This window comes from Balaenoptera musculus, chromosome 13 (genome assembly GCF_009873245.2).
Source record: "Balaenoptera musculus isolate JJ_BM4_2016_0621 chromosome 13, mBalMus1.pri.v3, whole genome shotgun sequence".
In the NCBI taxonomy this organism is placed as follows: domain Eukaryota; kingdom Metazoa; phylum Chordata; class Mammalia; order Artiodactyla; family Balaenopteridae; genus Balaenoptera; species Balaenoptera musculus.
The window spans coordinates 43,975,627-44,002,731 of NC_045797.1; the positions used below are offsets into that span (position 1 = coordinate 43,975,627).

General features: G+C 35.0%; 1 protein-coding gene across 4 annotated transcripts in view; it reads left to right on the forward strand.

Annotated features, from left to right (window-relative positions):
- RTN4 (reticulon 4) overlaps positions 1-26,943 on the forward strand; it is a 67,057-nt gene extending 40,114 nt beyond the window's left edge. For all 4 annotated transcript variants that reach the window (XM_036873389.1, XM_036873391.1, XM_036873390.1 and 1 more), the window contains 6 exons: positions 12,020-12,227; positions 15,538-15,676; positions 24,525-24,594; positions 25,250-25,296; positions 25,484-25,542; positions 25,929-26,943. In XM_036873389.1, coding sequence (XP_036729284.1) covers positions 12,020-12,227; positions 15,538-15,676; positions 24,525-24,594; positions 25,250-25,296; positions 25,484-25,542; positions 25,929-25,971 — 566 coding nt within the window. In that variant the 3' untranslated portion in view covers positions 25,972-26,943. The remainder of the gene's footprint in view (positions 1-12,019; positions 12,228-15,537; positions 15,677-24,524; positions 24,595-25,249; positions 25,297-25,483; positions 25,543-25,928) is intronic.
- Positions 26,944-27,105: the final 162 nt, after the last annotated feature.

Here is a 27,105-nt window from a genome sequence, read left to right on the forward strand (position 1 = left end):
ATTAAGTAACTTAAGCAGCTTTTGTAAATCCAGGATTTTTAGATCATACCCACAGATAAGACATCTTAATAGTCATTTATTCTTGTTTTATGGGTAAGGAAACCAAGAAAACTAAAGAGATTAAATTATTTGTTCAGGACTAGACAGCTAGTGGCATAGGGTCATTATCATGGATAATGCTCATTTATGTTACTGGATGTGTATTTATGTGTATATAATGTATATCTATTTAAATTTGCCTCATTGCTTTCAAACTTTTTAATCAATCACCTTTTAGGCATTTATGTAAGGTATTGCTAGACACTAAAATACTGTTGTTTCTCCTCAGTACCACGATCTTATATTTATTCTGCGTAGCTCAAAGCAATTTAAGATTAAAAAATTATTAAATGTTAATGTTACTTCTTCAAGTCTATTGTTAAGAGTTGGCAATTGAGACAGATCTAGGAATTACTACTCTCAGATTACAGATTTGCCAAAATTCTGATTTTCCATAAGAATAGCTGTTGCTAGTATATAGTTGTATATACTCAATTGTGTATTTTTTCCACTTAAATAATCTAAAATTAAAATAGATTATTCTGGTCAGTGATGTGAATACTTTACCTTATTTCATTATCTGTACTATTAGCTATTCATTGAGCATTTATACTGAGTGTGTGCCATAGGTGTGTAAGGTTATAGAAGTATAACTATAACTAGTTTACCTACTAGTGAAATTGATTCTCTTTTTAAACTAGTAATTTGCTCAGACTTTTCCCCTATTCCAGTTTATTAAGCTTTTCAGGTTTATAGAGTTACGGAACAGTATGTTTTCCATTTAGTTTTTATTAGTAGAAAACAGGATTTTGGCAGCAATTTCCTATTTCTAAGGTTTGGTGCCTATTGTAATGTGTGTATGCCAACAAGAAGTAAAGTTGGAAGTGGGAAGTTAGAATTATTTTCTGCTGTATTTTTGGTCATCTTCTAATAAAGCTGGAAATGGAATGTGGGATTAAAGGAAGTGTTGAAAACAACATGAACTAATTAATTAAATAAATTGGTGTGGTGGTTATTGAACCTCACTGTTTTCTGTCTCAGAGAAATTTGGATTTTCCTAAGAAGGCAGCAACAGTCATAGGTAGTTTTACCTTCCTTCAGTATATTGAGACATTTTCTACTTGAGGATACTTAATAGAAGAGAAACAAGCACTTAAAGTAAGCTCAAATTTCATGGCAAATAACGGAGGGAAAAAGATTTGGTTAAGACTGTCTTGAAACATAAAACCAACAGTTATGAAAATAAGTTTTAGTTTATTTTTAACAAAATTTAGGTTGTAATCACAGCTGTGCATAAGTCTTAGAATGAACAGAGATGAATCAAGATTTTGGGCTTTTTGGTGTGTATTTTTTACTACAAAATTGTTTGGTAGCACAACGTGACATTTTTGTGGTTGAATTTTCACAGTGGATCACATGTAATGTCCTTTCACAAAAATGTTCAAGGGTTTTAATGACTTTCCTGGTGGCTTCTCTTATCTTTTGAGGTCAGATATTCTGTTTTGAAGTGCCTATTGGACTGTCAATCTCTTTTGGAGTAATTCTCCAACATCACTCAAAACATTAACTGTACAAAAATGCTACATTATTAGGAAGATCTGCAGTTCTGTGTTCTGGTTGATTTGTGTTGTCTTATCTATTAATATCTATCTATCTATAGCTATTTACAGTTTTAATTTATTATTTTCAGCGAGAGGGACAATTTAGATGGCTTCTAGGAACCACGATTTGCAATTTGAACAGAACATGATTTACTCCTATTACTGAATCTATGTTACTGGAATTTACTGGTGTATATATAACTCTGCTCATGGTGTTAGTTAATTACTTCTCTCTTCTCAGTTATTTAAATTGGGGTTGAAACACTATTTGGAATCCTCAAGTAGGGTGAAAAGCAAACTTGAGTACTGATAAATTCCTTTAAATACAAAATATGCGGTATGATGGAAAGAGTGAGACCTTCACAGTCAGACCTGAATTTCAATCAGTAACCCTGCACAATTTATTTAATAATACTTCTAAGCCTTGGTTGCCTTATGTATAAAGTGCAGATAATAAACACTTTATAGAGTTGTTGTGATTAGTGATAATGTATGTAAAGTACTTGCACAGTTCCTTGCTCAGAATAGGGGATTACTAAACTTTTATAGAAAGGGCAAATATAGAATTTATGCTAGTTTTATGTGAAATGTTTCTTCCTTAGATGTGTGGTTGTTGAAATGGACAACATACTGTAAAGTTGTCAGAAGTAAGACAGGGAAGATTTAGTGATGAAAGAGACAAGGACCTGAAATTGTATCTTTTAAAAACTCTAGCTACAGGATGAGGAGAGATGGCCAAGAGAGATGCTGGTTTGCCAAGTATTTGGTTGAGATACTTTGTAGCAATACTAGGTATCCTTCAACCTGAAACTTGCTAACTGAAACCAAGTTAGCAGTGCTTTCAGAGAAAGTTGAACTCACCTTTTAAAAAATCAGAGCTTAGTTAAGCATCGTATTTAATATTTGATTGCCTTGCTTGACTTTATCTCTTCAGACATTACTTTTATTTAGTGTGTTTAATTCGTCAAGCATTTCCATGTGTGAAATCTCCTTTCATTTTCAACTAACTTGTTAGGTGGCTATCATTTTTCTAATTTTACATGATGGTAAGAAGGAAGAAATAGAACTCAAGCTCCTCTTACCGTGTTTGCTGAAAGAGTTAAGCTCCCGCTCTGCACAGATATTTTTGTGGACCGTCACCTGTCATTTTTTAGCCAAGTGAATGGTTATCATATGGAGATAAAATGCTTACTATGTGGTAATAAATGATCAACTCTGAATTCTAGTCACGTTTCCTGGCAATTGGGAAGAATTTGATTTAAGGATTGTGATTTCTAATAAATACATAATTATTTATTAATATAAAGACCATGGTTGTGAAAAATAACAACTGAAAATTTAGTATCATTCTAATATTTATATATTTATTTATTAACTTCCTTCTTAACTGCCTTTCTCCCTTTCTCATTCTTCACCTGACTTTATTAAAGAGAACTTAATATTTGCTTTTGTTTAGGAAGTAGGCATTTTACTGCTAGCTGTTCCTTGTTCTCTCAGTATTTTTGGGACCACCTAGTTCAATGTTTTTTTCCACCCAGACAAAAGATTTAAAAATTGAAACCTGACTTCAGGCTGTTCAAGGAAGAGCTACAGTAAGAATTTGATTTGAGGCAAAATGTAATTGGATGGCTCCTGCATGTAAGACTGGCACTATTTTTAACTATGACAGATGACAGTTTATGATTACCAGATGTAGGCAACTCATCTTACTCTGCATTGGGCCAGAAGTGTTTCTTTTGAATAAGAGATTATAGTGTACTGAATTATTTTAAATTAAAATTTTAGTTTGATAAATTGCTACTGCTTAAAGCACTATCAAAATAAAGATTTTTCATATTTTCATTTGGAAAACAAAAGTGGAAGCACTGCAGGGAATAAATCACTTTTTTCTAAGTGACAAAAATTTGTTTAAATTGATCAAAATTATTTTAGTAATCCATAAGCATCCTCCATTGTTATAAGAGGAAAAAGTACTGTTAGATTAATTTCAGATCTTTAAAAGGATATTTCATGAACATTTTATTTAAGAATAAAGTTTACGTCACAGTAGGTTGCCTTGCATGATTAACACTCCATTCTGCAGTGTAGAAGGAAACTTCAGGAACCTTGAAGGTTTAAATTTTCCTTGTACAAGCCCTTTGTCTTAATTTTGGTTTCTCAAGAATAAAGAGGCCATTGAACTCTTCCTTCATAAACAGAACTAATAAAGTGATTACAGAGGAATCCAAAATTAACATTTTAGTGACCCTATAGTTCTTATTTAAAGATGTCCTTTATTTTAATTTGAAAATATTACAGTCTTTAATTATTCTTAGAAATAGAAACATTTTAATCTGGCCACTATTCAGACAGTGCAGCAAATTTAATGAAGCAGGTAATGAGAATATAAAGATGCAATGCATTTAGCAGCCCTTCAGGGTCTAGTAAGGAGAGACAAGCCTGTAAAACAATATTTACTGTTTTATAAATTATCTGAAAGCATTGCTATTTGTTATTTAATAAGTGTGGATATCTGACGGTAGTTTAAATAAAACAAATGTTAAATCCAAAGCACAGAAACATTTTTTGAATAATTAGGATTAGTGCATGCTTTAAACTGGCATTAAGTGTGCATTCATTGTAATCAATTAGTAATATTTATTGAAGGTTTAGTTGGTTCAGGCTTTGTGCTCAGCTCTGGAGATGTTGTAGTAGTAAGATAACATGCTGTCTTCTGGAGCTTACAACCCAGCAGAGAAACATGTTTAAAATAAGTAATTTTTTTTAAAATTTTTTAATTAAGTGTACATACAACTCATTGACTTTTAGTATATTTACGGAATTGTGCAGCCATCATCATCATTTAATTTCAGAACGTTTCCATCGCCCCCCCCCCCCCCCCCCAAAAATCTTAAACCCATCATCAGTCACTCCCCATCTCTCCTCCTCCCAGTTACTGGCAACCACAAATCTACTTTCTGCCTCTGTAGAACTGCCTATTCTAGACACTTCATGTAAACAGAACCATACAACTGTGTAACCTTTTGTGTTTGCCTTCTTTAACTTAGCGTAATATTTTCAAGGCTCATCCATGCTGTAGCATGTTATCAGTACTTCATTCCTTTTTATTGCCCAGTAATAGTCCATTGTATGAATATTTTGTTTATTCATTAGTTGATGGACATTTGGGTTGTTTCCTCTTTGGGTTATTATGAATAATGCTGCTGTGAACATTTGTGTACATAGATTTTTTTCTGGTCTTTTGGTTGGAAATTCCTAGGTGTGGAATTGCTGGGTCATATGGTAACTCTCTGTTTAACTTTCTGAGGAATTGCGAAACAGTTTTTCACGGTGGCTGAATTTTACATTCCCATCAGCAGTGTAAGAGGATTCCAATAATCATCACTCTTACCAGCATTTGTCACTGTCCATCTTTTTTATTTTAGCCATCCTCGTGTGTCTGAAGTGGTATCTGATTGTGGTTTTGGTTTGCATTTCTCTAATGACTAATGATGTTGAGCATCTTTTCATTGCTTACTGGCCATTTGTATGTATTCTTTGGAGAAATTAATATTCAAATCCTTTGCCCGTTTTTAATTGGTTTGTCTTTTTATTGTTGAGTTGTAAGAAGTTTTTATAATATATTCTGAATACAAGTCTTTTATCAGATATTTAATTTGTAAATATTTTCTCCCATTTTGTGGTTGAACTTTCACCTTGATAGTGTCCTTTAAAGCACAAAAGTTTTTAATTTATTGAGGTCAATTTATCTGTTTTTGTTTTTTTTTTTAAACTGCTTCTGCTGTCGGTGACATATCTAAGAAACCATTGCCTAATCCCAAATCATGAAGATTTATACCTATTTTTTTCTTCTAAGAGTTTTGTACTTTAAACTCTTTAGGTCTTTAATCCATTTTGTTAATTTTTGTATATGGTGTAATGTATGGGTGCAACTTCAGTCTTTTGTAGTTAGATATCCAGTTGTCCCAGCACCATTTGTTGAAAAAACTATTCTTTTCCCCATTGAATGTCTTGGCATCCTTGTCAAAATCAGTTGACCATAATGTAAATGTAATTTCTGGACTCTTAATTTTGTTCCATAATCTATCTGTCCATCCTTCTGCAGCTACCAAACTGATCACTGTAGCTTTGTTGGAAGTTTTGAAAAGGGGAAGTGTGAATTATCCAACTTTGTTGTTTTTCAGAATTGTTTTTGTCTATTCTGGATCTCTTGCATTTCTATAGGAATTCTGCAACTGGTATGTCAGTTTTTGCTAAATGGCAGCTAAGATTCTGATAGAGATTGCTCTGTAGATCAATTACCGTTTTAATAATAATGCCTTTTAATCCATAAACATGGGATGTCTTTCCATTTATTTGTCTTCTTTAATTTCTTTCAACAATATTTTGTAGTTTTCAGTTTGAGTCTTTCACTCTTTTTAAACTCTTTTTGATGCTATTGTAAATGGAATTATTTTCTTAATCCATTTTCAGATCGTTTGTTGCTAGTATAGAAATACAATTGATTTTTGTATATTGATTTTTTTTTTTTTTTATCCTACAACCTTTCTGGACTTGTTCATTAGTTCTAGTAGCTTTTTGGTGGATTCCTTAGGATTTTCCACCTACAACATCATGTTATTTGCAAATAGAGATTGTTGAATTTCTTCCTTTACAATCTGCACATCTTTTATTTTTTTTCTTGACTAATTGCCCTGCCTCCATACCCCCAGGACAGTGTTGAATAGAAGTTGAAAGAGGGGATATCCTAGCCTAGTTCTTGGCCTTAGTGGGTGGGAACGCTTTCAGTCTTTCATCATTAAGTATGATGTTAGCTGTGGGTATTTTGTAGATAACCTTTATCAGCTTGAGGACATTCCTTCCATTCCTATTCTTAGTTTGTCAGGTGTTTTTATAAAGAAAGGGTCTTGGATTTTGTCAGATGCTTCTTCTGTGTCTAGTTGTGATGATCATGTGGGGTTTCGTCCTTGATTCTTTTAATATGGTGTATTATTGATTGGTTTTCATATGTTGAACCAACCTTGTATCCCTGTGATAAATACCACTTGGCCATGGTGTATAATCCTTTTTATGTGTTGCTAGATTCAGATTGCTAGTACTTTGTTGAGGATTATTTTGTCTGTATTCATAAGGAATCTTGGTGTGTAGTTTTCTTTTCTTGTGATGTGTCTGCCTGATTTTGGTATCAGGATTGAGCAAACATCTAACTCAACTAATAGATATAAATTTCTTGATGGATATTAGAAGCAATAGTATTTCAATATATTTCTCAGAAAGGGTTTTAATAAAACTTTATGACTCCCTCCATTGAGAATCAACAATCCTGGATAAACTTAATCTTCCAAAGTTTTTTCATTTAAACCAATTTAAGGAATCTGAGACCTGAAATATTGGTGAGCATCAATTAAGGTGGCTAGAAACTAATATTTTTTCATCCTTAACAGCTTCACTAACAATTTCTTAAATTCCTTTACAAAAAAAGATTGAAATCCTTCTATACTTTGCGCAATGACTGTGATAACAGTATAGATTGCCTCTCAGACCTTCCTATTCTAGGAAATATTACTTTTGTCTTACGTGTGCCTATCAGTACCTAGTTGTCCTGTCTCTCTTGACTCTTCTTCCCTTTGTTCCTCCTCTGTGCTTTAAGGCTCCACCAGGGCATCCCTGGGGTTTATTTCCACAAGACTCTCATGGTATCTACTTTGAGAACTCTTGTATAGCTATTTACGTATTTTCATACAATATGTATCGACTTGCATACAAGATTTTCAGAGCTCTTCCATTTATTGAAAAGATCTCATTTCTAGGAACCATTTAATAGGTGGAAAGGAAGTAGTAGGTTATGGTTTACTGTACTTTCATGCAGTTAGATTTATATTAGGCTGCAGTCACTGAATACTGCTGGATCATATACATGACTATTCCCATATCATCAACTTTGGGGAAATTGACTTGATTATACCCAAAGCACCAGAATTTTAACTATCAGCTGTATGTAAATATTAAGCTAGCAGGGAGGGTATTCTCTTCCCAATAGGAAAGCCTACTGGGAAAACCACACTCTTAATCAGATTCACATGGTTCTTAAAAGATGCTTTCAACAGCTTGATTAATTATAGTTTTCTACTATGGAAACATACAGGTCAAGAATATTGGAATAGAGCTCTTTTCTCCTTTTTGGATTTAACTGTAGGTGAAGTATATACATTAAAATTTACAAGTTCCTTATTAATTAACCTATCTTGTTAATTTTACTTTCTTCTTGGCCTTTATGATTCATCTCACATGTAATAATTATCTGCTTATACTCTGCCTGTTCATTACATGTGCAAATGTGTAACATTTTGAAGGACTTTAATGTGCTGAGCCTTTAATTTGGCATCATACATGAGGAGTGTGAGTTTCATCAATAGGAAGCCTGTGTTAAAAATTCATGTTCTACCACTTATTAATTAAATGATTTGGGTCCAATCATGTAAGAGCTGGCTCTCACTTTCTTGTCTGAAAGCCTGCCTCATAGGGTTTTAAAAATTGAAAGAGGTAATGTCTACAGACAGTATTTGGTATAATTTAAGTGCCCAGTAAATGTTGACTCAGGAAATAAAGGGATATGTGGAGAATGTAGATCAGCAACCTGGAAAACATTTCTCAGGCGTAAAAAGTGTATAGCTTTTCAGTCTTTTTTTGGCTCCTCTCATACTGTTGTCATAGTGACATAGTTCATGATCACTTGAAAAATTATAGGAATATGAATTTGTTGTTTTCCTAAAGCTTTAATAATGTTTGACCAAAAAAGAAAGAGTTTCTAGGAAGGTTCATTTCAAAAAGACTGATATAAATAAAAATATTTAAGCCTCCCTCCCCCCAGTAAATCTAGATCGAGAAAGGAAGCAGATATTTTAAAATTTTATTTGGCACAGATAATACAGCATTAAATCTCACTAATTTGGACGCACTGACTAGGAATTTGAATGCAAGATTGATATGTATCTTTGTACTAACTGTGAATCATGTTAGTTTCTGTGAGTCTAGAGGAAGTAGAGCCTCATCCAGAGTTATACAATGCAGAGCCAGTACTAGGATGTGGGTCTCTTGAGTCCCAGTCACTGATATTTCCTTGTACCATAGCCATCTATATAGAAATCATAGACTACTTATAAATAATTCTTTATCTAGTCATTGAAACTGTTCAAACAGTAACTCTATTTTATTAGGTAATTTGGTTAGACATTAATATATGTTGTATATACCTCTAAGTCTAAAGTCATTTATTTCATAATCAGGTTTTACTGACTAGTTTTCTTTTTAGCATCTTTATTGGAGTATAATTGCTTTACAATGGTGTGTTAGTTTCTGCTGTATAACAAAGTGAATCAACTATACATATACATATATCCCCATATCTCCTCCCTCTTGCGTCTCCCTCCCACCCTCCCTATCCCACCCCTCTAGGTGGACACAAAGCACGAGCTGATCTCCCTGTGCTATGCAGCTGCTTCCCACTAGCTATCTGTTTGACATTTGGTAGTGTATATATGTCAGTGCCACTCTCTCACTTCGTCCCAGCTTACCCTTCCCCCTCCCCATGCCCTCCAGTCCATTCTCTACGTCCGCGTCTTTATTCCGGTACTGACTAGTTTTTAATGATGGTAAGGAATAGTGAGGATATCTGCATTTATTTTTTATCACTAATAGGGATTTTGAAGGTTAATGTTTTGGAGCACTTTGAGGACCAGACATTTTTACAAAGGAGGGTTTTTTTCATATAAAAGTAGGTTTGGGGTGTACCATACTTGCTCATTCTTCTAGGTTGTCAACTTTTAGGTGCCCTGTAATAGTGAAAACTTAGATAAGTTTTAAAATCCTTTTCCATGTGGTTTATAAAGTAACATGTTTGTGACATAACACAGCAATACAGTTTATTTAAAGTTACTCATAGGTTGACATTTTGTTTTCTTTTTCTCTGTATATTTATTATTTAAATACCTGGATAAGAAAGGTGATAATGATTGTGGTGGTATTTATAATAATAACAAAAAAAAATAACAGCTTTGACATTTATTAAGAATTTATTATATGTTATATACTATATTAAATGTATTATATTCATTATCTGATTAATGAAGAGTTTTGTTAATTCATTATCTCACTTAATCCTTACAGTATCTCAGTAAGATCATTCCTATTTGTATACATATTTTATAGAGGAAGAAGCTGAAGTATAGAGGGATTTAGTGACTTGCCTGAAGTCACATAGCTAGTATGTTATGGAGCCAGTGGTTGAGTCTAGGTGAGTCGCCTCCGGAGTCTAAGTGCTTTATCTTGTATGAGCCACTATTGTGGGGCACAGGGGAGCCTCCAGGAAAGAATGTTATCAAAGGCTGACTTTGTCATTGCTTGCCCTGCCCTCTTGCTGTACGCTGCTTAAAGAAAGAAAAGAAAACGACATTAGTTATTAGAGCCCTTGCTAGCAGACCCTTATAATTAGGCCTGTCCCTATAGGTTTTCTAGATTCCTACCCATTCTTCAAGACCCAGCTCAGTATGTCTCTTTCACAGTCTCTTAAAGTGTCCTCCAGTCTTTTTCCTTTTCTAAATTCTCACAATAGTGTGATATTTATTTTAGAATTTACTGATACTGTTTTCATGTCTTACCATCTTCCTAGAATTATAGTGTTTTAGAGTTGGACAGGGCTTAAAGAAAAGTCCACGTCCCCATTTTCAGGTTTTTAAATTCATTCTACTAGGTTGAATTTTTTGAACAGTATCAGCTCAATGAGTGCTGAATGTCAGAAAACTATTAGCATTGCTGTTATTTCTTTATTCAGTGTTTATTATTCATAGTGTAGATACACTATTTCTGGTCCGGTCGCAGTTGTGTTAGTATCTTGGTACAGTAGTAGAAACTAGTTGAATCGAACAAAACTGATGTAGATGTTTTCGGCAGAGTTGGAGCGAACTTGAAATAGGGAAAACTTTAATAAATAATTGAAATCAGAGTTTGAAAACAAAGCCATAAATCATATATAGGATGTTAAATTAATAGCATTCAAATCAAATCCTATTTAGGAGAATGGAATAAATGTTCCCTAAACATAATAAATGTTGTTGAACCCCTGTTATGTGCGACACACTGTGATGGGCATTTAAAATATCTTAATCAGTATTCAAATGATATTTGCTAATGGGAATTTAGGGCTTCATAATAATATCTAACATTTTACAGTTCACATGCATAATTTTTCCCACAAAAGTACCCTTAACAGTAAAGGAAAGTCAAATACCTTCAAGGACCTGGGGATCAAGACCAAAGCAGCCCCCAGAAATGTGATTTTTCTTTGTCACCTCCTTCATCTTGAAAATGAACAACTATTTAAAATTGTACTCGAGAGTATATCCATATTTATTTTACTGTAAGATTGCTCCCCCCACCCTAACTGTCCACAGTCCAGAAGGAGATGAATTATGTTTAGCCTGTGAATTCAAGAGCCCCTTGGCACACTGCAGAATTCTCCTTGGGTTGTACATAACCTGATCTTGAAACCACAGGTCTGGTTATTTGATCCCCACAGTGGCCTGTGTCCATGGGCCAAGAGCAGACTTGCTAGGTTAGCTTTGTCTGACTCCTTACTATTAATAAACGTTATATAACACTGCAACACATTTTTTCTTTGACACCTAAAGTTTTATGGCATTGCATGTACCTACTCCTAGAGGGAAATAGCTTTTTGGGTAATCTAAAGGCTGTTTCCCTCTGTTATTTGCTTTGCAGGAAATTTTTGTTTAATGATAGCCAAGTTAGGTTACAATTTTGTTAAGTTTCTCAGAGATCTTTTAAAAGCAGAGCTGTGAAACTCATCTGTGTAGTTTTTAGTAAAGTTTTAGTTTCTTGGCATGTTTTGAATTAGTGATTTTTCTGCAGATAAATATATTTTAGGTCAGTGAAGTATCTTATTTTAGTGAGTGCATAAGATACTTTTTCTGTTATTTGAATGTATATATCATGCATTTTGTGAAGGTAAAAACCCTCAAGATGATTTTTAAGAAACCTCTTGTTTTAGATTAGGCATCCTGCTGTGTTGGGCTTGAGAGATTTAATAATCTTGTATAGCCAGAATGACTTGGACATGTAGGAAACAGATTTGAATGAGAAATATTTTATGGGAAGTGGAAATCAATATAAGGTGTTATGCTAATATACAGCTTAGGGTGGGTTTAAATTTTAGCTTATAAAGTTAATCTTTCTTTAGTATTTTAGGTTTTGGTTTTGCTTTATCTAGAGGCCTTTTTACTTTTGTGGGTGGAGTAAATATAAATGTGCCAAATAAAAATGGGTAAAGTAATGTTCTAATTTCAGATTTCTTTTTAAATTTTTAGTTGTTGACCTTCTCTACTGGAGAGACATTAAGAAGACTGGAGTGGTGTTTGGTGCCAGCTTATTCCTGCTGCTTTCATTGACGGTATTCAGCATTGTGAGTGTAACGGCCTACATTGCCTTGGCCCTGCTCTCTGTGACTATCAGCTTTAGGATATATAAGGGTGTGATCCAGGCTATCCAGAAATCTGATGAAGGCCACCCATTCAGGTGAGATGTTTGGAAAACAAGGCACATGTTGGCAGCACTGTAAACAAGAGTACTATTGAGACTTCACTCTATCTGTAGAGTTACAGACATGCATTTTTTACTGCTAAAAGATAATTGCAAATGTTTGCTGAAAACCTATACCAAAAGCATCTGCTTTTAAGATTTCCTAACAGTCATTTCATAGGCTCATGATGGAAAAGACTGGGTTTATGTATCATTTGCCTAACGCTACTACTTGTTAGTAATATTTATTTATTAGAAGTAGGTATTGGTTACCTAATTTTACTTTTATGGAAGCTGTATCTTTTTAACATGTTTGGGATCGGTGAGAGTTATATTTTCTTTATTGCTTACTTTTTATGCTGTCTGATATTAGAAATACCTTTCTTTCCAATAGTATGTTAATGTTTTTCTGTTATGCTTCCTCATCATGTCTATGTCTTTTCTTACCATTCCTTCTCTATCTAGTTTTTTCTTCTCCTTCCCTAAGGCATTACTTTTGTATTATCCTTTGGATAGCTCCTTTATTTCAGCATCTCCTTGTCTCTAAACTGTCATCTTCTTACCTTATTTTGACAAGTAGCATTATCTCTCCAGTTGCTAATGGGGTGGACGCACCTCAGCTTGGGTCTTCCGACCTCACTTCATACTCATCACGTTCCCCACCCTCACCTCCCTTTAAAAATTGAGATAAGTATAATTCACATACTGTAAAATTCAGTGGCTTTCAGTATATTCACTGAATTGTACAACTGTCACCATTTCATTCCAGACATTTTCATCACACCCAAAAGACACTCTGCATCAGTACCTCTCGCAGTCACTCCCCACCCAGCCCCCCATAGCCACTAATTCATCATGTCTTTAAATGAGTCTTTTATCTCAGACTTGTCAATTTCTATCAGTTAACACCACTATTATCCTAATTTCAGGCTCCTGGTTTTCATGAAACTCTATGAGAATAGATACTACTCCATCTTACAGATGGGGAAACAAACTTTGAATTCAGTAACTTGAAATTGCAACTTCAAAATAGCAGAGTTATATCATGCCACAAATCGTAAAGGAATATGATTTTTAATTAGTTACTGAAATATATAAAAACATTGTCAAGCCAACAATTCTAAATTATCTATAAATTTTACATACTGTTTGATTTTTAAAGAAGACGTTTAGAAGAAACTAGTGATTTCTTTATTCTTTATTTCCTTAGAAACACTGTCCTTAGCTCAAAGGCCTTTTATAGTTATTATAAAGTAAATTCAGCCAACATGCCAATTTAACAAGCCTTTTGGACAGTTTTCCAAGTTCTCCAGTCACATTAGTAAAGTTAATATCATACAGTTCTTATGTAATAACCTGTGGTCATTGGAAAAGAGTGACGACTGTGCTGGCATTGCATTAATATCACATAAATGCCAGTTGAATGAATGTAAATATCCACAGGGTGTCATTGATGGAGAGTTCTGCCTTTGTGGCCTGCTGGCCAGGCATCTTGTCTTCAGCAAGAACAAAAGCAGTGGTACAAAGAAGCAGAATACCAGCTAAAGTTGTATCAGCCACTTTTCTATATTTCTTAAAGCTGCATAAATAAATTTTTTGCTGACTTAAGGGTAGGTGTGAATGTTTGACCGTTTTTAACTTGATAATAATAACTTGCTATTTGTTGGCTAATAAATAACAAGCGTCCTATGCTAGACATTGTACTAATGAAGATATATTCCTAGTCCTTGACAGTTTATACTCTAGTAGAAAAAAATATACAAGTATACACATGTTTATATTTCAGGGCTGGATATGGTAATTACTATAAGAATAATACAAAAGAAAGCATTGTTAGAGTTACATAGTAGGGTCAGGAGAGGCATCATGTATGGATGGAATTGAGATGGTGCTTACTGATGGTGTGCTATCTCCAGAGGTGAGAGGAGAGCACTGTGGATTGGGAAAACAGTGTGAGGAACAAAACTTCACATTAACATGAAAAATGTTTGGTGAATGGCTCAAGTTTGAGCTACAACATTGTAGTGAGAAATAAGGTTGGAAGGATTTAGGAGGGCTGTGGTTGAAAAGTTGGAACCATAGAATCATAGACTGTTTGAGTCTGAATGGATTCAGGAAGTCTGTTTTTTAATTTTGTAGAGTTGGACCCATGACCCAAAGAAGTTCAATGCCTTTTGCAAGGTTTACATAGCTAGGTGGTAGCATGTCTCCTAATTCCCACCTGAGTTCAACCTAAATAACACTATCTAGTATAGCTCAAATAAAACGCATCTGGCATTGGCTGAAGGAGTGAATCAGAAGATAGATTAGAGACTGGTTTGGACACTGATAGACTATTCCAGTTTTTAAATAATGAGCACTTAAACTATAGTGATAGTATAGCGAATGAAAACGAGGAGGCACATTTGGGGCATATTTCAGGGGTAAAACTATGAGACAAGGAGTTATCATAGAGGACTGTAATTTCCAGTGTAACTAGGGTCCACGGATATGGGGAGTTTTTGAGGAGGGACTGGGTAAAGAGTTGCTTCCAACAGATAAGAGAGAATCCTTAGCACTTCTGATTGCTCTAAGATAAATGGCTTCTTTGAAATAGTAACTAATGAAACAATTCCTTGCATTCTTGCCTACTTGACTTGTTCCCCCCATTACAGTTGTCTTCTTAAATTTAACAACTCCAGCTAGATCTCAGTATAGATTGGGGCATCTAAATGGACAGGAACTATTGTGTTCTACTGAGATTGCCTTTTGACTTTTGGCAGCCGTTTCACAATTGGGGGCTTGACTTATTGGATAGTTTCCCCTAAAGATTAGGCTGAGAGAGTATAGTATTTGGAAATGAGTAGAAGTTTTGTTAGGAAAACTTGATGAGATAACATTATGTGCTCCTGAAAAAACCAAATCCATAATAATAACTACCATTTATTGAGTGCGTCTTTGTGCCTGATTGTGTTAAGCACTTTACTCACTGAAATCTCAAGATAATCTCCATTGTATAAGTGAGGAGACTGAGGTTAGAGGGATGACTAAATAACTTTCAGAAGTTACACAGCCAGGTAAGTGGTAGAGCTTAAGATTCAAGCTCAGATAGGTCTGATTTCAAAGCGTATGCTTGTTTTCTATACCTGTGTTATCAATGAAATACCCCATGCTTGGTGAGTTTTTACATTGTGCTTAATTTGGAAAGAGTAGGCTTCCATAGTAAAATATTTTACTAATGTCCTCTTTTACAGATATATAATTGCTGATTGACAGACATCCAGGGAAAATCATCCAGTCAGTGACAGTTATGTGTTTTGTTTTCTAGGGCGTATTTGGAATCTGAAGTTGGTATATCTGAGGAGTTGGTTCAGAAGTACAGTAATTCTGCTCTTGGCCATGTGAACTGCACGATAAAAGAACTCAGGCGCCTCTTCTTAGTTGATGATTTAGTTGATTCTCTGAAGGTAAATTTACTTGCTTTCCATTCTTTGGCATACCCAGAATTTAATATCAGAGTTAAGAGAGTAAAATTCTATTTTCTATATTAAAGTAAATGATAAAGATGTAATGAAATCATTACTGTAAACTTGGGTTCCAAAATTCAGAATCTGATCAAATATTTAAGATGGAGGAAAGACAATTCCTTTTTAAAGGAAAATGTTATAAATTCATACTTTTGGAAATCATAAGGATTAAAAGAAGATTAAAGAGAGTGTTGACTGTAAGAATAAAGATTATCTAATAGAGTTATTACCAGATATGATTTCATCTGCTTGACTTTGTTTTAGAGACTAGGACTTAATTTCTTAGCTTGTATGTGATTCATACATACATATAAGCTATTTCATATTTTTTTATACTTTCTTGGGATCTTTATTCTGGAAAAACTTTAATATTCTGAAACACTTGGACTAATCACCAGTTGGTAAACTTTGGAATTTTCTTTAGTTTTTGGATCTTGCTACATAGCAGCTGTTAGAGTCTCACCTTGCAAATCAGCTCCCCAAAGTTCAGACTGATTTAAAGCGAGCACTAAACTCGTCACGTAATGTGAACCCCTAGCATTGGGACTTTAGTGCTTTTCCTTTATGTGGAACCTGCCGTTTGTGTTGTGTGTATTATTGCCGGTGACTTAAGACGGACTTGTTTCCAATCTAAGTCTGGGTAGAAATGTACTGTGGTAGTAATTACCATAATTTCTCTTTTCCAATAGATATGTACAAGTTTGCAGTTTATTGTGCAAACCAAGGATGTCATAGCAACTGGATGATTGGGTCTTTAGATTCAGTGAAACAATTTCTGAACTGGTCAGAATAGGTTTAAATGCTCAAAATGCTTTTGACAAATATCTTAGCCTTAATAGGCCAGTAAATGGACATTATTTTCAGCTGTGTGCTTCTCTCAGTCTATTAAGGCTTGGAATGTCCGTTACTAATAATATTAATGGTAAATAATTTAGTTTCCTTTTATTATTATCTCTTGTGTAGATTGCTTGCATTTAGTGACTCATTCTGTAGTAGTGCTTTGAAATAATCTGATGTCAGTCTATAAATAAAAAGATCATAGTTATGTCATTTGGGATGTTTGATTAGTTTCAAAAGGGAACAAATAATATTTGGGAGTAAATCAAATAGAACCTTGTACACGTGGGTCCTAGAAGAAACCAGCTCCTATTTATTGAAGTGGTATTCACAATATATAGCTTGAGTGCTGGGGTAGAACATGTTTGAAAAATTATTGAGGGGAAGGTACTAGTGCAGTTTAAGATGAAGGGTTGTGTGGGTAGGAGTTGATTGAGAAGAAACACTGTAAATAATGATAACAGAGCTTCAAACAGCAAAGGGCCATCTCTGAATTTGGCAGTCAGAAATTGTTGCGGGGGCTGACTTCAAACAAAGGCATCATGAAACTTGATTGAGGAGTCACTGTTTTGATAGACTTAATAAAAACTGCAACAAAAAAGAAACTAAAAGTCATCATGTTTGCAGCGTATAGCAGTGAAGGTAGCTATGTATGTCTAATTTAACATTTTTCTTGAGAGAAGAGGCATTCTTGAAGATATCTGTTTAAAAAGAAAACAAATTGATCTGGGAATGATTCATTCATTGTATTCCAGTTTTTACAAATTACAATTTAAAGTTTCCCCGTGTCTTTAATCAGTTGAAAACTTATTTGTTCTTTCAGAGTTTATTGTCATCTATACACAGTCCTCTGTGTAGACGGTAATATAGGTGTGGAAATATTTGCAAAGGCTAAGGAAGTGAGAAAATGTTAGAGGAGGACTGATTAAATACTTTAGAAAGCGTTTAAAATCTGATTTGCACAGGTATTTGAAAATAGAATATGAGGAAATTTTATTAATAAATTACATTTATGAGATAATTTCTTTTTGCTGTTAAATCTCATTTTAAAAATTTCTTTTGAAAATTACCTTGGGTTTTTGTTTGTTTGTTTTTTTTAAACAATTGTGTTATTATGAGGAAGCTAGCATAAATGAGAGAAACAACTTGGTAAATTCTTGTCTTGAGTGATTTTGCTAATTTGAAAGTAACGGGAAGTGGCACATAACGAGATAGGTTACTTTCTGGAATGCTTTATTTTTATGAGTTTTTCTTATATTTTTAAAACATTCTTTGTTTCTTAATATTGGGGGAAAAAAGAGTTGCATTAGAAGTGTAGTTTACTACTTTTTCTCCTTAAGGATTAGAAAAGAGAAAAATAAAACTTATTTGAATGGTTTTCCCGAGTAGTGTTTTTGGCAAGCCCAGAGCTCAAGGAAAGCTGCTTGGTGACTTCTCCAGATGGCAATTCATTCAGGGCTCCAAATAAATAATAGTTGTTTCAGCATATTAACACTTAGAATGAACTTTGCATTTAGGTCTCAAAATCTGTTGAGGCAAAGAATAAGGTAGGGTGTTAGTCTTATTCTCCCAATGCAAAACCCTCTGATAATATACATGAAGGGTCTTCCTAGATGAACTTTGTGGTTCTTTGTGATTCTACGTGGGGGGACTTTTAAACCTTATGTCATTGTGTGTGAGTAGTATAGATTTCATTTGTTTCTTTTCACTGAATTAAGGGTACTATAGAAACACAGGATACTTGCTTAATATGTCTTAATTGGAAAAAGCTGAGAAAAAAACACTTGTCTCTTTTCAAAATGACTGAATAGTATTCTTTTTCTAGAGAGAGTTCCTTGAGCATTTGCCACTCTTATCCCCCATAGTTTTTGTACGTATAGAGAGCATTTTTAAAAAGAAAATTATTTTCCCTCTAACTCTGCTACTTTTTGCCTTTTAGCTACAGCAGTTGGCAGGAGAATCATATTCTTCCTCCCTAAAGCAAGCAAAAATGGTTTTTGCAGTTTTTTTTTTTTCTTTCACTTTTTCAATGTAAAGGAAAAATCAATTTGCTCTGTTAAACTGATTTTATTTCCTTATATTCAGATTTTAAATTTGGAAAGTTTGCTAACAAATAGCCCCAGTCTCTCCAGTTTCCAGATGAATTTGTGATCTTGTTAAATAACAGAGTTTTAAAAAAATTTATAGGATCCAGCTTTTGATTTGGATTTCTTTTATCATATGGTTCATAGCTAGGAAAATGGAAACCACCCTGATTTCAAGAAAATGCAGTGGGAATTAGTCTCATTTATAAATCTTTTTTCATTTAGAAAATTGACATTGTATCAAGCTCTGTGGCTTTTTTAAAATAATAGCTTTTTAAAATTTGAAAGAGGTTTCTCTATAACTCACTGTCTTTATAAGTATTTCATGCCCTCAAATTTATATAATCTACATTTCGAGATTCTGGGTCATAATTACCACTACTTCTATTTGAAACCTTCTTCCTCAGAAGTTAAAAAATATAGAGCCACTATTCTTACCATGTGAAATTTTTCTTCTTTTTGCTTATTATCGTTTTTTTGGTACTGTGTGAGAGAGGCTATTCTATACGTTATTCTAAAGAAATAACCAAACCCCAAGGTTCATCAGGCCTGTTGGAAAAGATTTGATGTGAGGTAGTGGTTCATCATCTGTGCCTGGTCTAGATCTCTTTTTGGTGGTTGACTTGGACAAATAAAAATAAGACATGTTCTGCAGATTTCTCCTTTTAAATTCTTGTGTACAGTTGACCCTTAAACAGTGTGGGGATTAGGAGCACTGACCCTCCTCACAGTTGAAAATCCATGTACAGTTTATAGTTGGCTCTCCATATCCCCAGTTCCTCCTTATCCAAGGCTCCTCTGTATCTGTGGTTCCTCTGGTATCCCTGGTTCCATATTCATGGATTCAACCAACTGTGGATTGTGTAGTACTGTAGTATTTACTATTGAAAAAAATATGCTGACAAGTGGACCTGTGTAGTTCAGACTCTTGTGTTCAAAGGTCAACTGTAATTGTTCCATTTGTTTTGCTTCTTTGCAGTTACCTGCAAGCTTCTAAATCCTAGAAAAGTTTTCAACTGTCCATAGATTGAGCAACAATCCATTTCCCAAAAGATTAATTCTAGTCAAATATTATGGGCAAAATCACTGAAAAAATATTTCTAATTCCATTCAGTAGGATTTATTTCAGACATTAGTGTAAAATTTTACCACAGGCAAATGTTTTGATCAATCCTCAGGATTTGTTTTAAAGTGGGTTTGTTATGTTGCATGCCAGACATAAGGGAAGGGAAGGAGAATGAATGGAAAGGGAAGTAAAGGAGGAGTGTTCTCTAGTAAAATTAAGCTGTGAAACCTGTATATATGTCCTTTTCTTGACGAGCCTAGTGTATATCACTTTATTAGTCTCTGAGAAGTCCAGAAGAGCCCGGATAACTTTCTTTAACCTAGTGATACTCGTCAACTGTGTTTAAATAACCCATTACCACCAGAAAACTAGTATAAGATAGTTGAACAAATTTAAACCACCTAGTTGAGGTTTAATTCCATTTCTGTGATTGACCTTCTGTATAAGCTGTCTTTGAAAGGGGCTCTTGTTGTAAAACAATGGTTCTCAGTCTTGGCTGCACGTTGGAACCACTGGGGAGCTATAAAATTTAATAATACTTGGGAAGGGGAAGGGCTGGGGGTCCCATCCCCTGAAATTGTGATTTAATTTTTCTAAGGACACTGTTTGGAGAACACTGTTTTTAAAAGTTATGACTTGAAGCTGTAAACCCTGGGCTATAGTTTTCCCCCTACGCTTACTTCTGCACCCCTTTTATTATAAAAGAAAAGCATGTGACAGTCTCCGCTGGGGTCAGCTTTGGGACTTCTTGAGTAAGGCTCAGCTTTAGTAGGGGGTTCTGCCTTTTGAAACCTCAAATCCCAAGAAAAAGTCTAATACTTTTATTTACTAGATACTAAGACTAGGTGTTTTCGGCAGAGGTTCTTATTTTTCTGTCATATGGCTTTGGGTGATAAAGACTGGATTCTTTATGACAGTAGTTCTGTGACTTTCAGTGAAAATATACGTTAAAATTATAAGAAAATTTTTAGCTATGGTTGTCTGATCATCAGGTAACCATAATGTTCCAGAATTCAGTCTGAAATCTGAAAGTGAGCAAAAAAGGCCTGAATTCCAGAAATAGCTGACCCAAAAGGACATTAAAATCTAGCCCTCAGGCTCTTAGGCATTTATTAACATACGCATTTTGACAGTTTCCTTTCTGGTTTCTTTGGCTCACAGAAAAATTAGACAGGAAGTTGGCTGGGGAAAATGTGATACTAATGAATAAGGCTGAAGATGTCAAAAGTCAAATGATTTTCAGTGTTTAAAACTTCAGAAAAAGTTTGAAAGTGTCAGAATTGCTAAAGTAATTTCTGAAATTCTGTTAAACACCCTCCACCCGTTTTCCTTAAAAATGCCTCCCCACCCCACGGAGACATCATCTAATAAAAAGATCTGCAGAGCTTTTCAATGAGATATGTATGTGATATGCACTTAAATTGAATTCCCTATTCCCCTGGACAAAAGACAAACAAGAAATGGCCCTTGCCCTCTTCTGGTAAGTATTTACTAGACCTCCATTGTACTTTGCCCCTCTTTCCTCTAGTCTCATTAGTGCCTAAAGAGAGATGAGCCTTTGACTTCCTCAATTAATATGCATTGGCTGCAGTGTTGCCAAGAATTTGCCATGGAAGAGCATAGAATTTGTAGGTTTAAAGTGTTTATTGACCTTTTCCCTGCCTCTTTGTAATAGCGTGCACATTCATGACCATTAATAAATGATTACTCTGTAAATGGTTTTACTGTATAGCAGAGCAGAGATTATGGAGTCAGATAAACCTGAGACCACTGTCACATCTAGTCTGGCAACTTGCTTAATCTTTCTGTGTCTTGGTTTTTCTCTTCTATGGGGATAATAACAGTATTTAACTTTTGGGGTTATGATGAGATTAACTGACCTAATGTATGTTCAAAAATTTGTTAGCTGATGTTGTTATTGACAGTTTTAGTAATTGTGCAATTGCTAGATGCTGGTTCTTAACTCCTTTCTCTTCTGATGGTGTGTTCTCTGGAAACCCTTACCCAATATTTTTGTTTTGGGCCCCTGAACTGTTAAATTTTCTCCAAACTTAGCTGCAACATTTAAAAATTCTGTGATAGCACATAAAAATGTGAATTTCTGGTCTCTTTAAATGGGAAAATTTGGCAACATTAGCCTGGAATACTTGCTTGGCAACAGTCTGTGGAGCTGGATTGTGTGTGCTCCTTGAGAGGGAGAATGCACATATCTGCCTCAGTCCTTACCAGGGCTCTCATGTGTTTATGTCACCTGCCTGGCCCCATAGACGTTTGAAGCCTCTCTCCGTTCCTCTCTTTGTGTCTGGATAGTCTGGCTTTTAGAAAGAGTGTCCTCCAAGAGGCAAGTCTAGTGATATTTGAGCCCCTTAGATCACCTAGGTGTGAAGGGTCTTTCTTTGTGGCTTTGGAGTGCAGCCTTGTCGGTGACTTAATGACCAAATTAGGACTTATTTCTAGCTTGTGTGTTAGTTTCTGAATTTTGTCATGGTAAGGGTGTCTTTATTGCTAAAGCAATTTCTTCTAAAATGTAGAAGGTCGACTCTTCCCTGTCGACTTGTGGGTGGTGATGGATGAAAATAGCTCTGTTGCTCTATGGTAGACTTGCTCAAGTGCAGCAGTTATATTTAGCTTTTGCAATAGGAGTCTAAAACTGTGTGAGAGGGAAAAGGCTTGCTAACTGGAGTCATGCTTCAAACCTTTCTATCAGTGGTTTCATAGCGGTTGCAAAGACCAGGGCAGCATTTAATTTTTGATTTTCAATTGATGAGTGTTAAGAAGGCTTGATATTTGCTCACTTGAACATTAAATTCAGTTGTAGGGGTAAGCAGAGTGTTGCTGTTTGTAGAACTGACAGTTGCTGCAGGAATCCAAAGGGTCTTCCTAACCTGCAGTAAAGATAATGACTAGAGTCTGAATACTTTAATTACTGCTCCGTACCCAGCTGATAGTAGGCGTTCAACCAGATTTTGTTGAGAGAATGAACACATGGACAAAGATACGCTTTAGATAAGGGTAGGCAAACTACTGCCTGTCTGTCCCATGGCCTGTTTTTGTACAGCCTGGGAGCTAAGAATAGCTTTTATGTTTTTAAAGGATAATATTCAAAGAATATGTGACAAGAGATCCCTTGTGGCCCACAAAACCGAAAATGTTTATTATTTTACTGTCTTTCTTCACAGAAAAAGTTTGCTGGTAACTGCTTTAGATGATGGACGTGCTAACTCCTCTCTCCTCTCCTTCTTTTCATATATACTTTGTTATTGGTACCTAAATAGTTGTTGTAGATGGTGGCATCATGGTGGTATGTTTGTGACCTACTAAATATGGCAGAGAGATTGCCAGACACATGAAGGCTCTTAATAGGAAGCAAAGGATCTGCTCCTGCTGAATGCTGAATAAAATCCTGACTGACCTTGTGTTTATAAGTCTTCAAGAACTGCTCTGAACATGGCATTGAGTTTTTACTATATGATGTCACCAAGAACTGGAAGAAATCTTTGAAATTCTCTTTTTCAACCATTCATGAGTAAACTAAAGTATGGAGAGGAAATAAAGGACTTCTCAAAATGAAATCACTTTTTAGAAACAAGGCCTTTCCCAAACTGCTGTATTTAATGATTAAAAAAAAAAAAAATCCCAGATTTTGAGACCAGATTACTAAAATAGGAGAGTTTAGTCAGTTCACTGCAGTCCCCAGTCCCCTGGAGGGGACAGTGAAATATGAAATATGAGTGAAGTATTACCTCAACTTGGGCAAGTTACTACACTCTATTTTTTTAGTGTCTGCATCTGCTGTGGTAATGATAGCAGTGCCTACCTCATAAAGTTATTAGGAGGAATAAATGAGTTTGTATTTGTAAAGCATTTAAAACAGTGCCTGGCACTAATATGGTAAGAACTGGATTAGTGTTTGCTAAATAAATAAAGAAGGCAGTGGCTAAAAGAATAATAACGGTCAATTTTATTAATAGGTATAAAAGTTAGAGGAGTCCTCATTCCAAGGGGTCCTCATTGGCTGTTAAAACATGTATCACTGGAGAGACAGTGCCTCTGATCCTTAATAAAATGCTAAAGCTGATATTTTTGGTACCTGAAACCTAGTCTCCCTGATAATAAGTCTTCCTGCACCATTATTGCTTATTCAGATGTCTGAGATTTTAATGTCTGAATTATTCAGCTCTTACAGATCTTGAATCACTTGTTAGTACTTTAAAATCAGTTTTAACATAGCTAATTCTCATGATAGCTTTCCAGTCTTCCCATTTAGAAGCTAAGTGCTATGGAAGAGCTGGAGGGGTAAGGTGGTGTACCTTTGGTATGTTTTCTGATCCCAGAGAAAACAGAATCAACTGTTTGGTAGTGTAGTCCAGAGAAAAATGAATTGAGTCTATTAATTAATTAGATTCAGAAATTCCTGAATGGAGACTGGCAACTTAGAAGTGAAATACCCATATTATTTTACCAAGTCTCCAAGGAGTATGCCTCTAGTAGTTTGGCATTTAGATGGGTTGTTTTTATTTGAAGGCTTAATTAAGAAACTTTACTTGGGGACTTCCCTGGCGGTCCAGTGGTTAAGACTTTGCCTACCAATGCAGGGGGTGCGGGTGGTTCGACACCTGGGCGGTGGAGCTAAGATCCCACATGCCTCCTGGCCAAAAAAAACAAAATATAAAACAGAAGCAATATTGTAACAAGTTCAATAAAGACTTTAATGATGGTCCACATCAAAAAAAAATCTTAAAAAAAAAAAGAAACTTTACTTGAATTTTGTTTTTAAGTGGCTAATGTTATTTTCTTATAGTTTGCAGTGTTGATGTGGGTATTTACCTATGTTGGTGCCTTGTTCAATGGTCTCACGCTACTGATCTTGGGTAAGTCTACAAAACCATTGGAATGAAAAATTACTTAAAAAAAAAAAAAAAAAGGATGGGGGACTATCCCTGGCGGTCCAGTGGTTAAGACTCTGTGCTTCCACTGCAGGGGGCGTGGGTTCGATCCCTGGTCAGGGAACTAAGATCTCACATGCCACACAGCACAGCCAAAAAAAAAAGATGGTGTGCAAGGAGCTTAAAGACATTTTAGGGGAGAATATCCTAATATTATAGGAAAAATAGAGGATATAGGTTAGAGATTGTGATCTCTTTAAATAAATTGCTAATACTGATACTGTTTATGGAAATGCCACTTTACTTCCTGAAGACTACTCCAACTAACAGTGATAAACCAGATCAAGGGTGGCCTTATTTGATGGTGCAGTCATAGATCTAACTAACCGAGACCAGGGATGCCTGTATTTTATAAAGTCTGCATGATGTGATTTGAAGCCAGGAATGGTCCCTGCAGCCTCCCTTGGTTAACTCAGTGCCCTGCGGTGGCTCCCCAGCAGCAGGTGCATCCAGGAGATGCTTGTGTCTTCCTCATTAGGAACACTTCTATCTTAAGAGTGCTGCCAGTTTGATGGCTTTGTAGTGTTTGTTCCCTAAATCATACCAGTCTATTTTAAAGGTTGTGTATTTCCTTTTTCAGCTCTGATTTCACTCTTCAGTGTTCCTGTTATTTATGAACGGCATCAGGTAATTTAACTGCAGATTTCAGAATACAGAGCACACGCTCTTATATGGAACTTAGAAATGGATCAGTGCCAGCTTCCACAGCCTTATAAAAATGAGAAATGTGGTGGTTTCTTAAGCCTTTAATATGTTTAATAAGATTTTTTAGCAATGGTAATTTTCTAGTAACTTCTTTCTACCTCTCTTTCAGGCGCAAATAGATCATTATCTAGGACTTGCAAATAAGAATGTTAAAGATGCTATGGCTAAGTGAGTATTTAAAATCTTTTTTTTTTTTTTTTTAACACTAAGGATAGATGTACTGGCTTTGACAACAGTGCAGTATTCTCATATTTAAGACATAATGAGTAGTCAATTTCAATCAGACCTAAAGTGTGACAGAGTTGCCAAAAGATTTTTTTTCCTAACATTTGGATCATTAATTTCTATGTGTACTTATATGTATTTAAGTCTAATTTGTGAGGCCAGGGTGGCAAAATTATAGTTCATAGTTTGACAGCCTTAGGATTTTATTTCTTGTATAAGCTGAGCAATGTACAAGTAATTCTTGAAGGACAGACATTTTAAGCAGAAAACAAAATATTAAAATTTCAAAATATTTACATTGACCTTTTCCCCCTCCTTTTCATTTGTAGAATCCAAGCAAAAATCCCTGGATTGAAGCGCAAAGCGGAATGAAAAAGCCCGAAATAATTAACAATAGGAGTTTATCTTTAAAGGGGATATTCATTTGATTCCATGGGGGAGGGTCAGGGAAGAATGAAGCCTTGACATTGCAGTGCAGTTTCACAGATCTTTATTTTAGCAACACAGTATCTGAGGAAAAATGACCTGTCTTGACTACCCTGTGTTCATCATCTTAAGTGTTGTAAGCTGCTATGTATGGATTTAAACAGTAATCATATTATTTGTTTTTCCTGTATGAGGCACTGGTGAATAAAAAAAGATCTGAGGAAGCTGTATATTATACTTTGTTGCAGGTAGTCTTGCTGTATTTGGGGAATTGCAGAGAAAGTGGAGCTGAAAAAATAACCCTTTTCACAGTTTGTGCACTGTGTATGGTCTGTGTAGATTGATGCAGATTTTCTGAAATGAAATGTTTAGACGAGATCATACCACCAAAGCAGGAGTGAAAAGGCTCGCCTTGCTGGTATGTTCTAGGTGTATTGTGAATTTTACTGTTATATTAATTGCCAATATAAGTAAATATAGATTATATATCTATCTATATATAGTGTTTCACAAAGCTTAGCCCTCTACCTACCTACCTTTCCAGCTGCCCCACAGTGCTTGATATTTCAGTCGTTGGTTTCATGTGTGTAGTTCCAAAGCACCTAAGCTAGAAAAAGAACATATATTTCTAGGAGCACTACCATCTGTTTTCAACATGAAACGATGCCATGCCAATAGAACTCCTCGACATCAACTTCATCACACAGTCTTACTGTAGTTAATTTTGTCACAAACCCTGGACTGAATCTAATGCTTCCAAAAGTGTTGTTTGCAAATATCAAACATTGTTATGCAAGAAATTAATTATAAAATGACGATTTATACAATTGTGGTTTAAGCTGTACTGAACTATAAATCTGTGGAATGCATTGTGAACTGTAAAAGCGAAGTATCAATAAAGCTTATAGACTTAAAATATGTTTGGTATTTTGGTTTCCTGAACGTGCTGCAGATCAAAATGGTAGACTTCACTTCCACGAGTGTGCAGTGGCTTGTACTTTCAGAAAGGTTTTAAGCTCAGAGTACAGCTACATTTATTTTGAAAACAAAAAGAACAATTTATATAATCAAATTTATTTG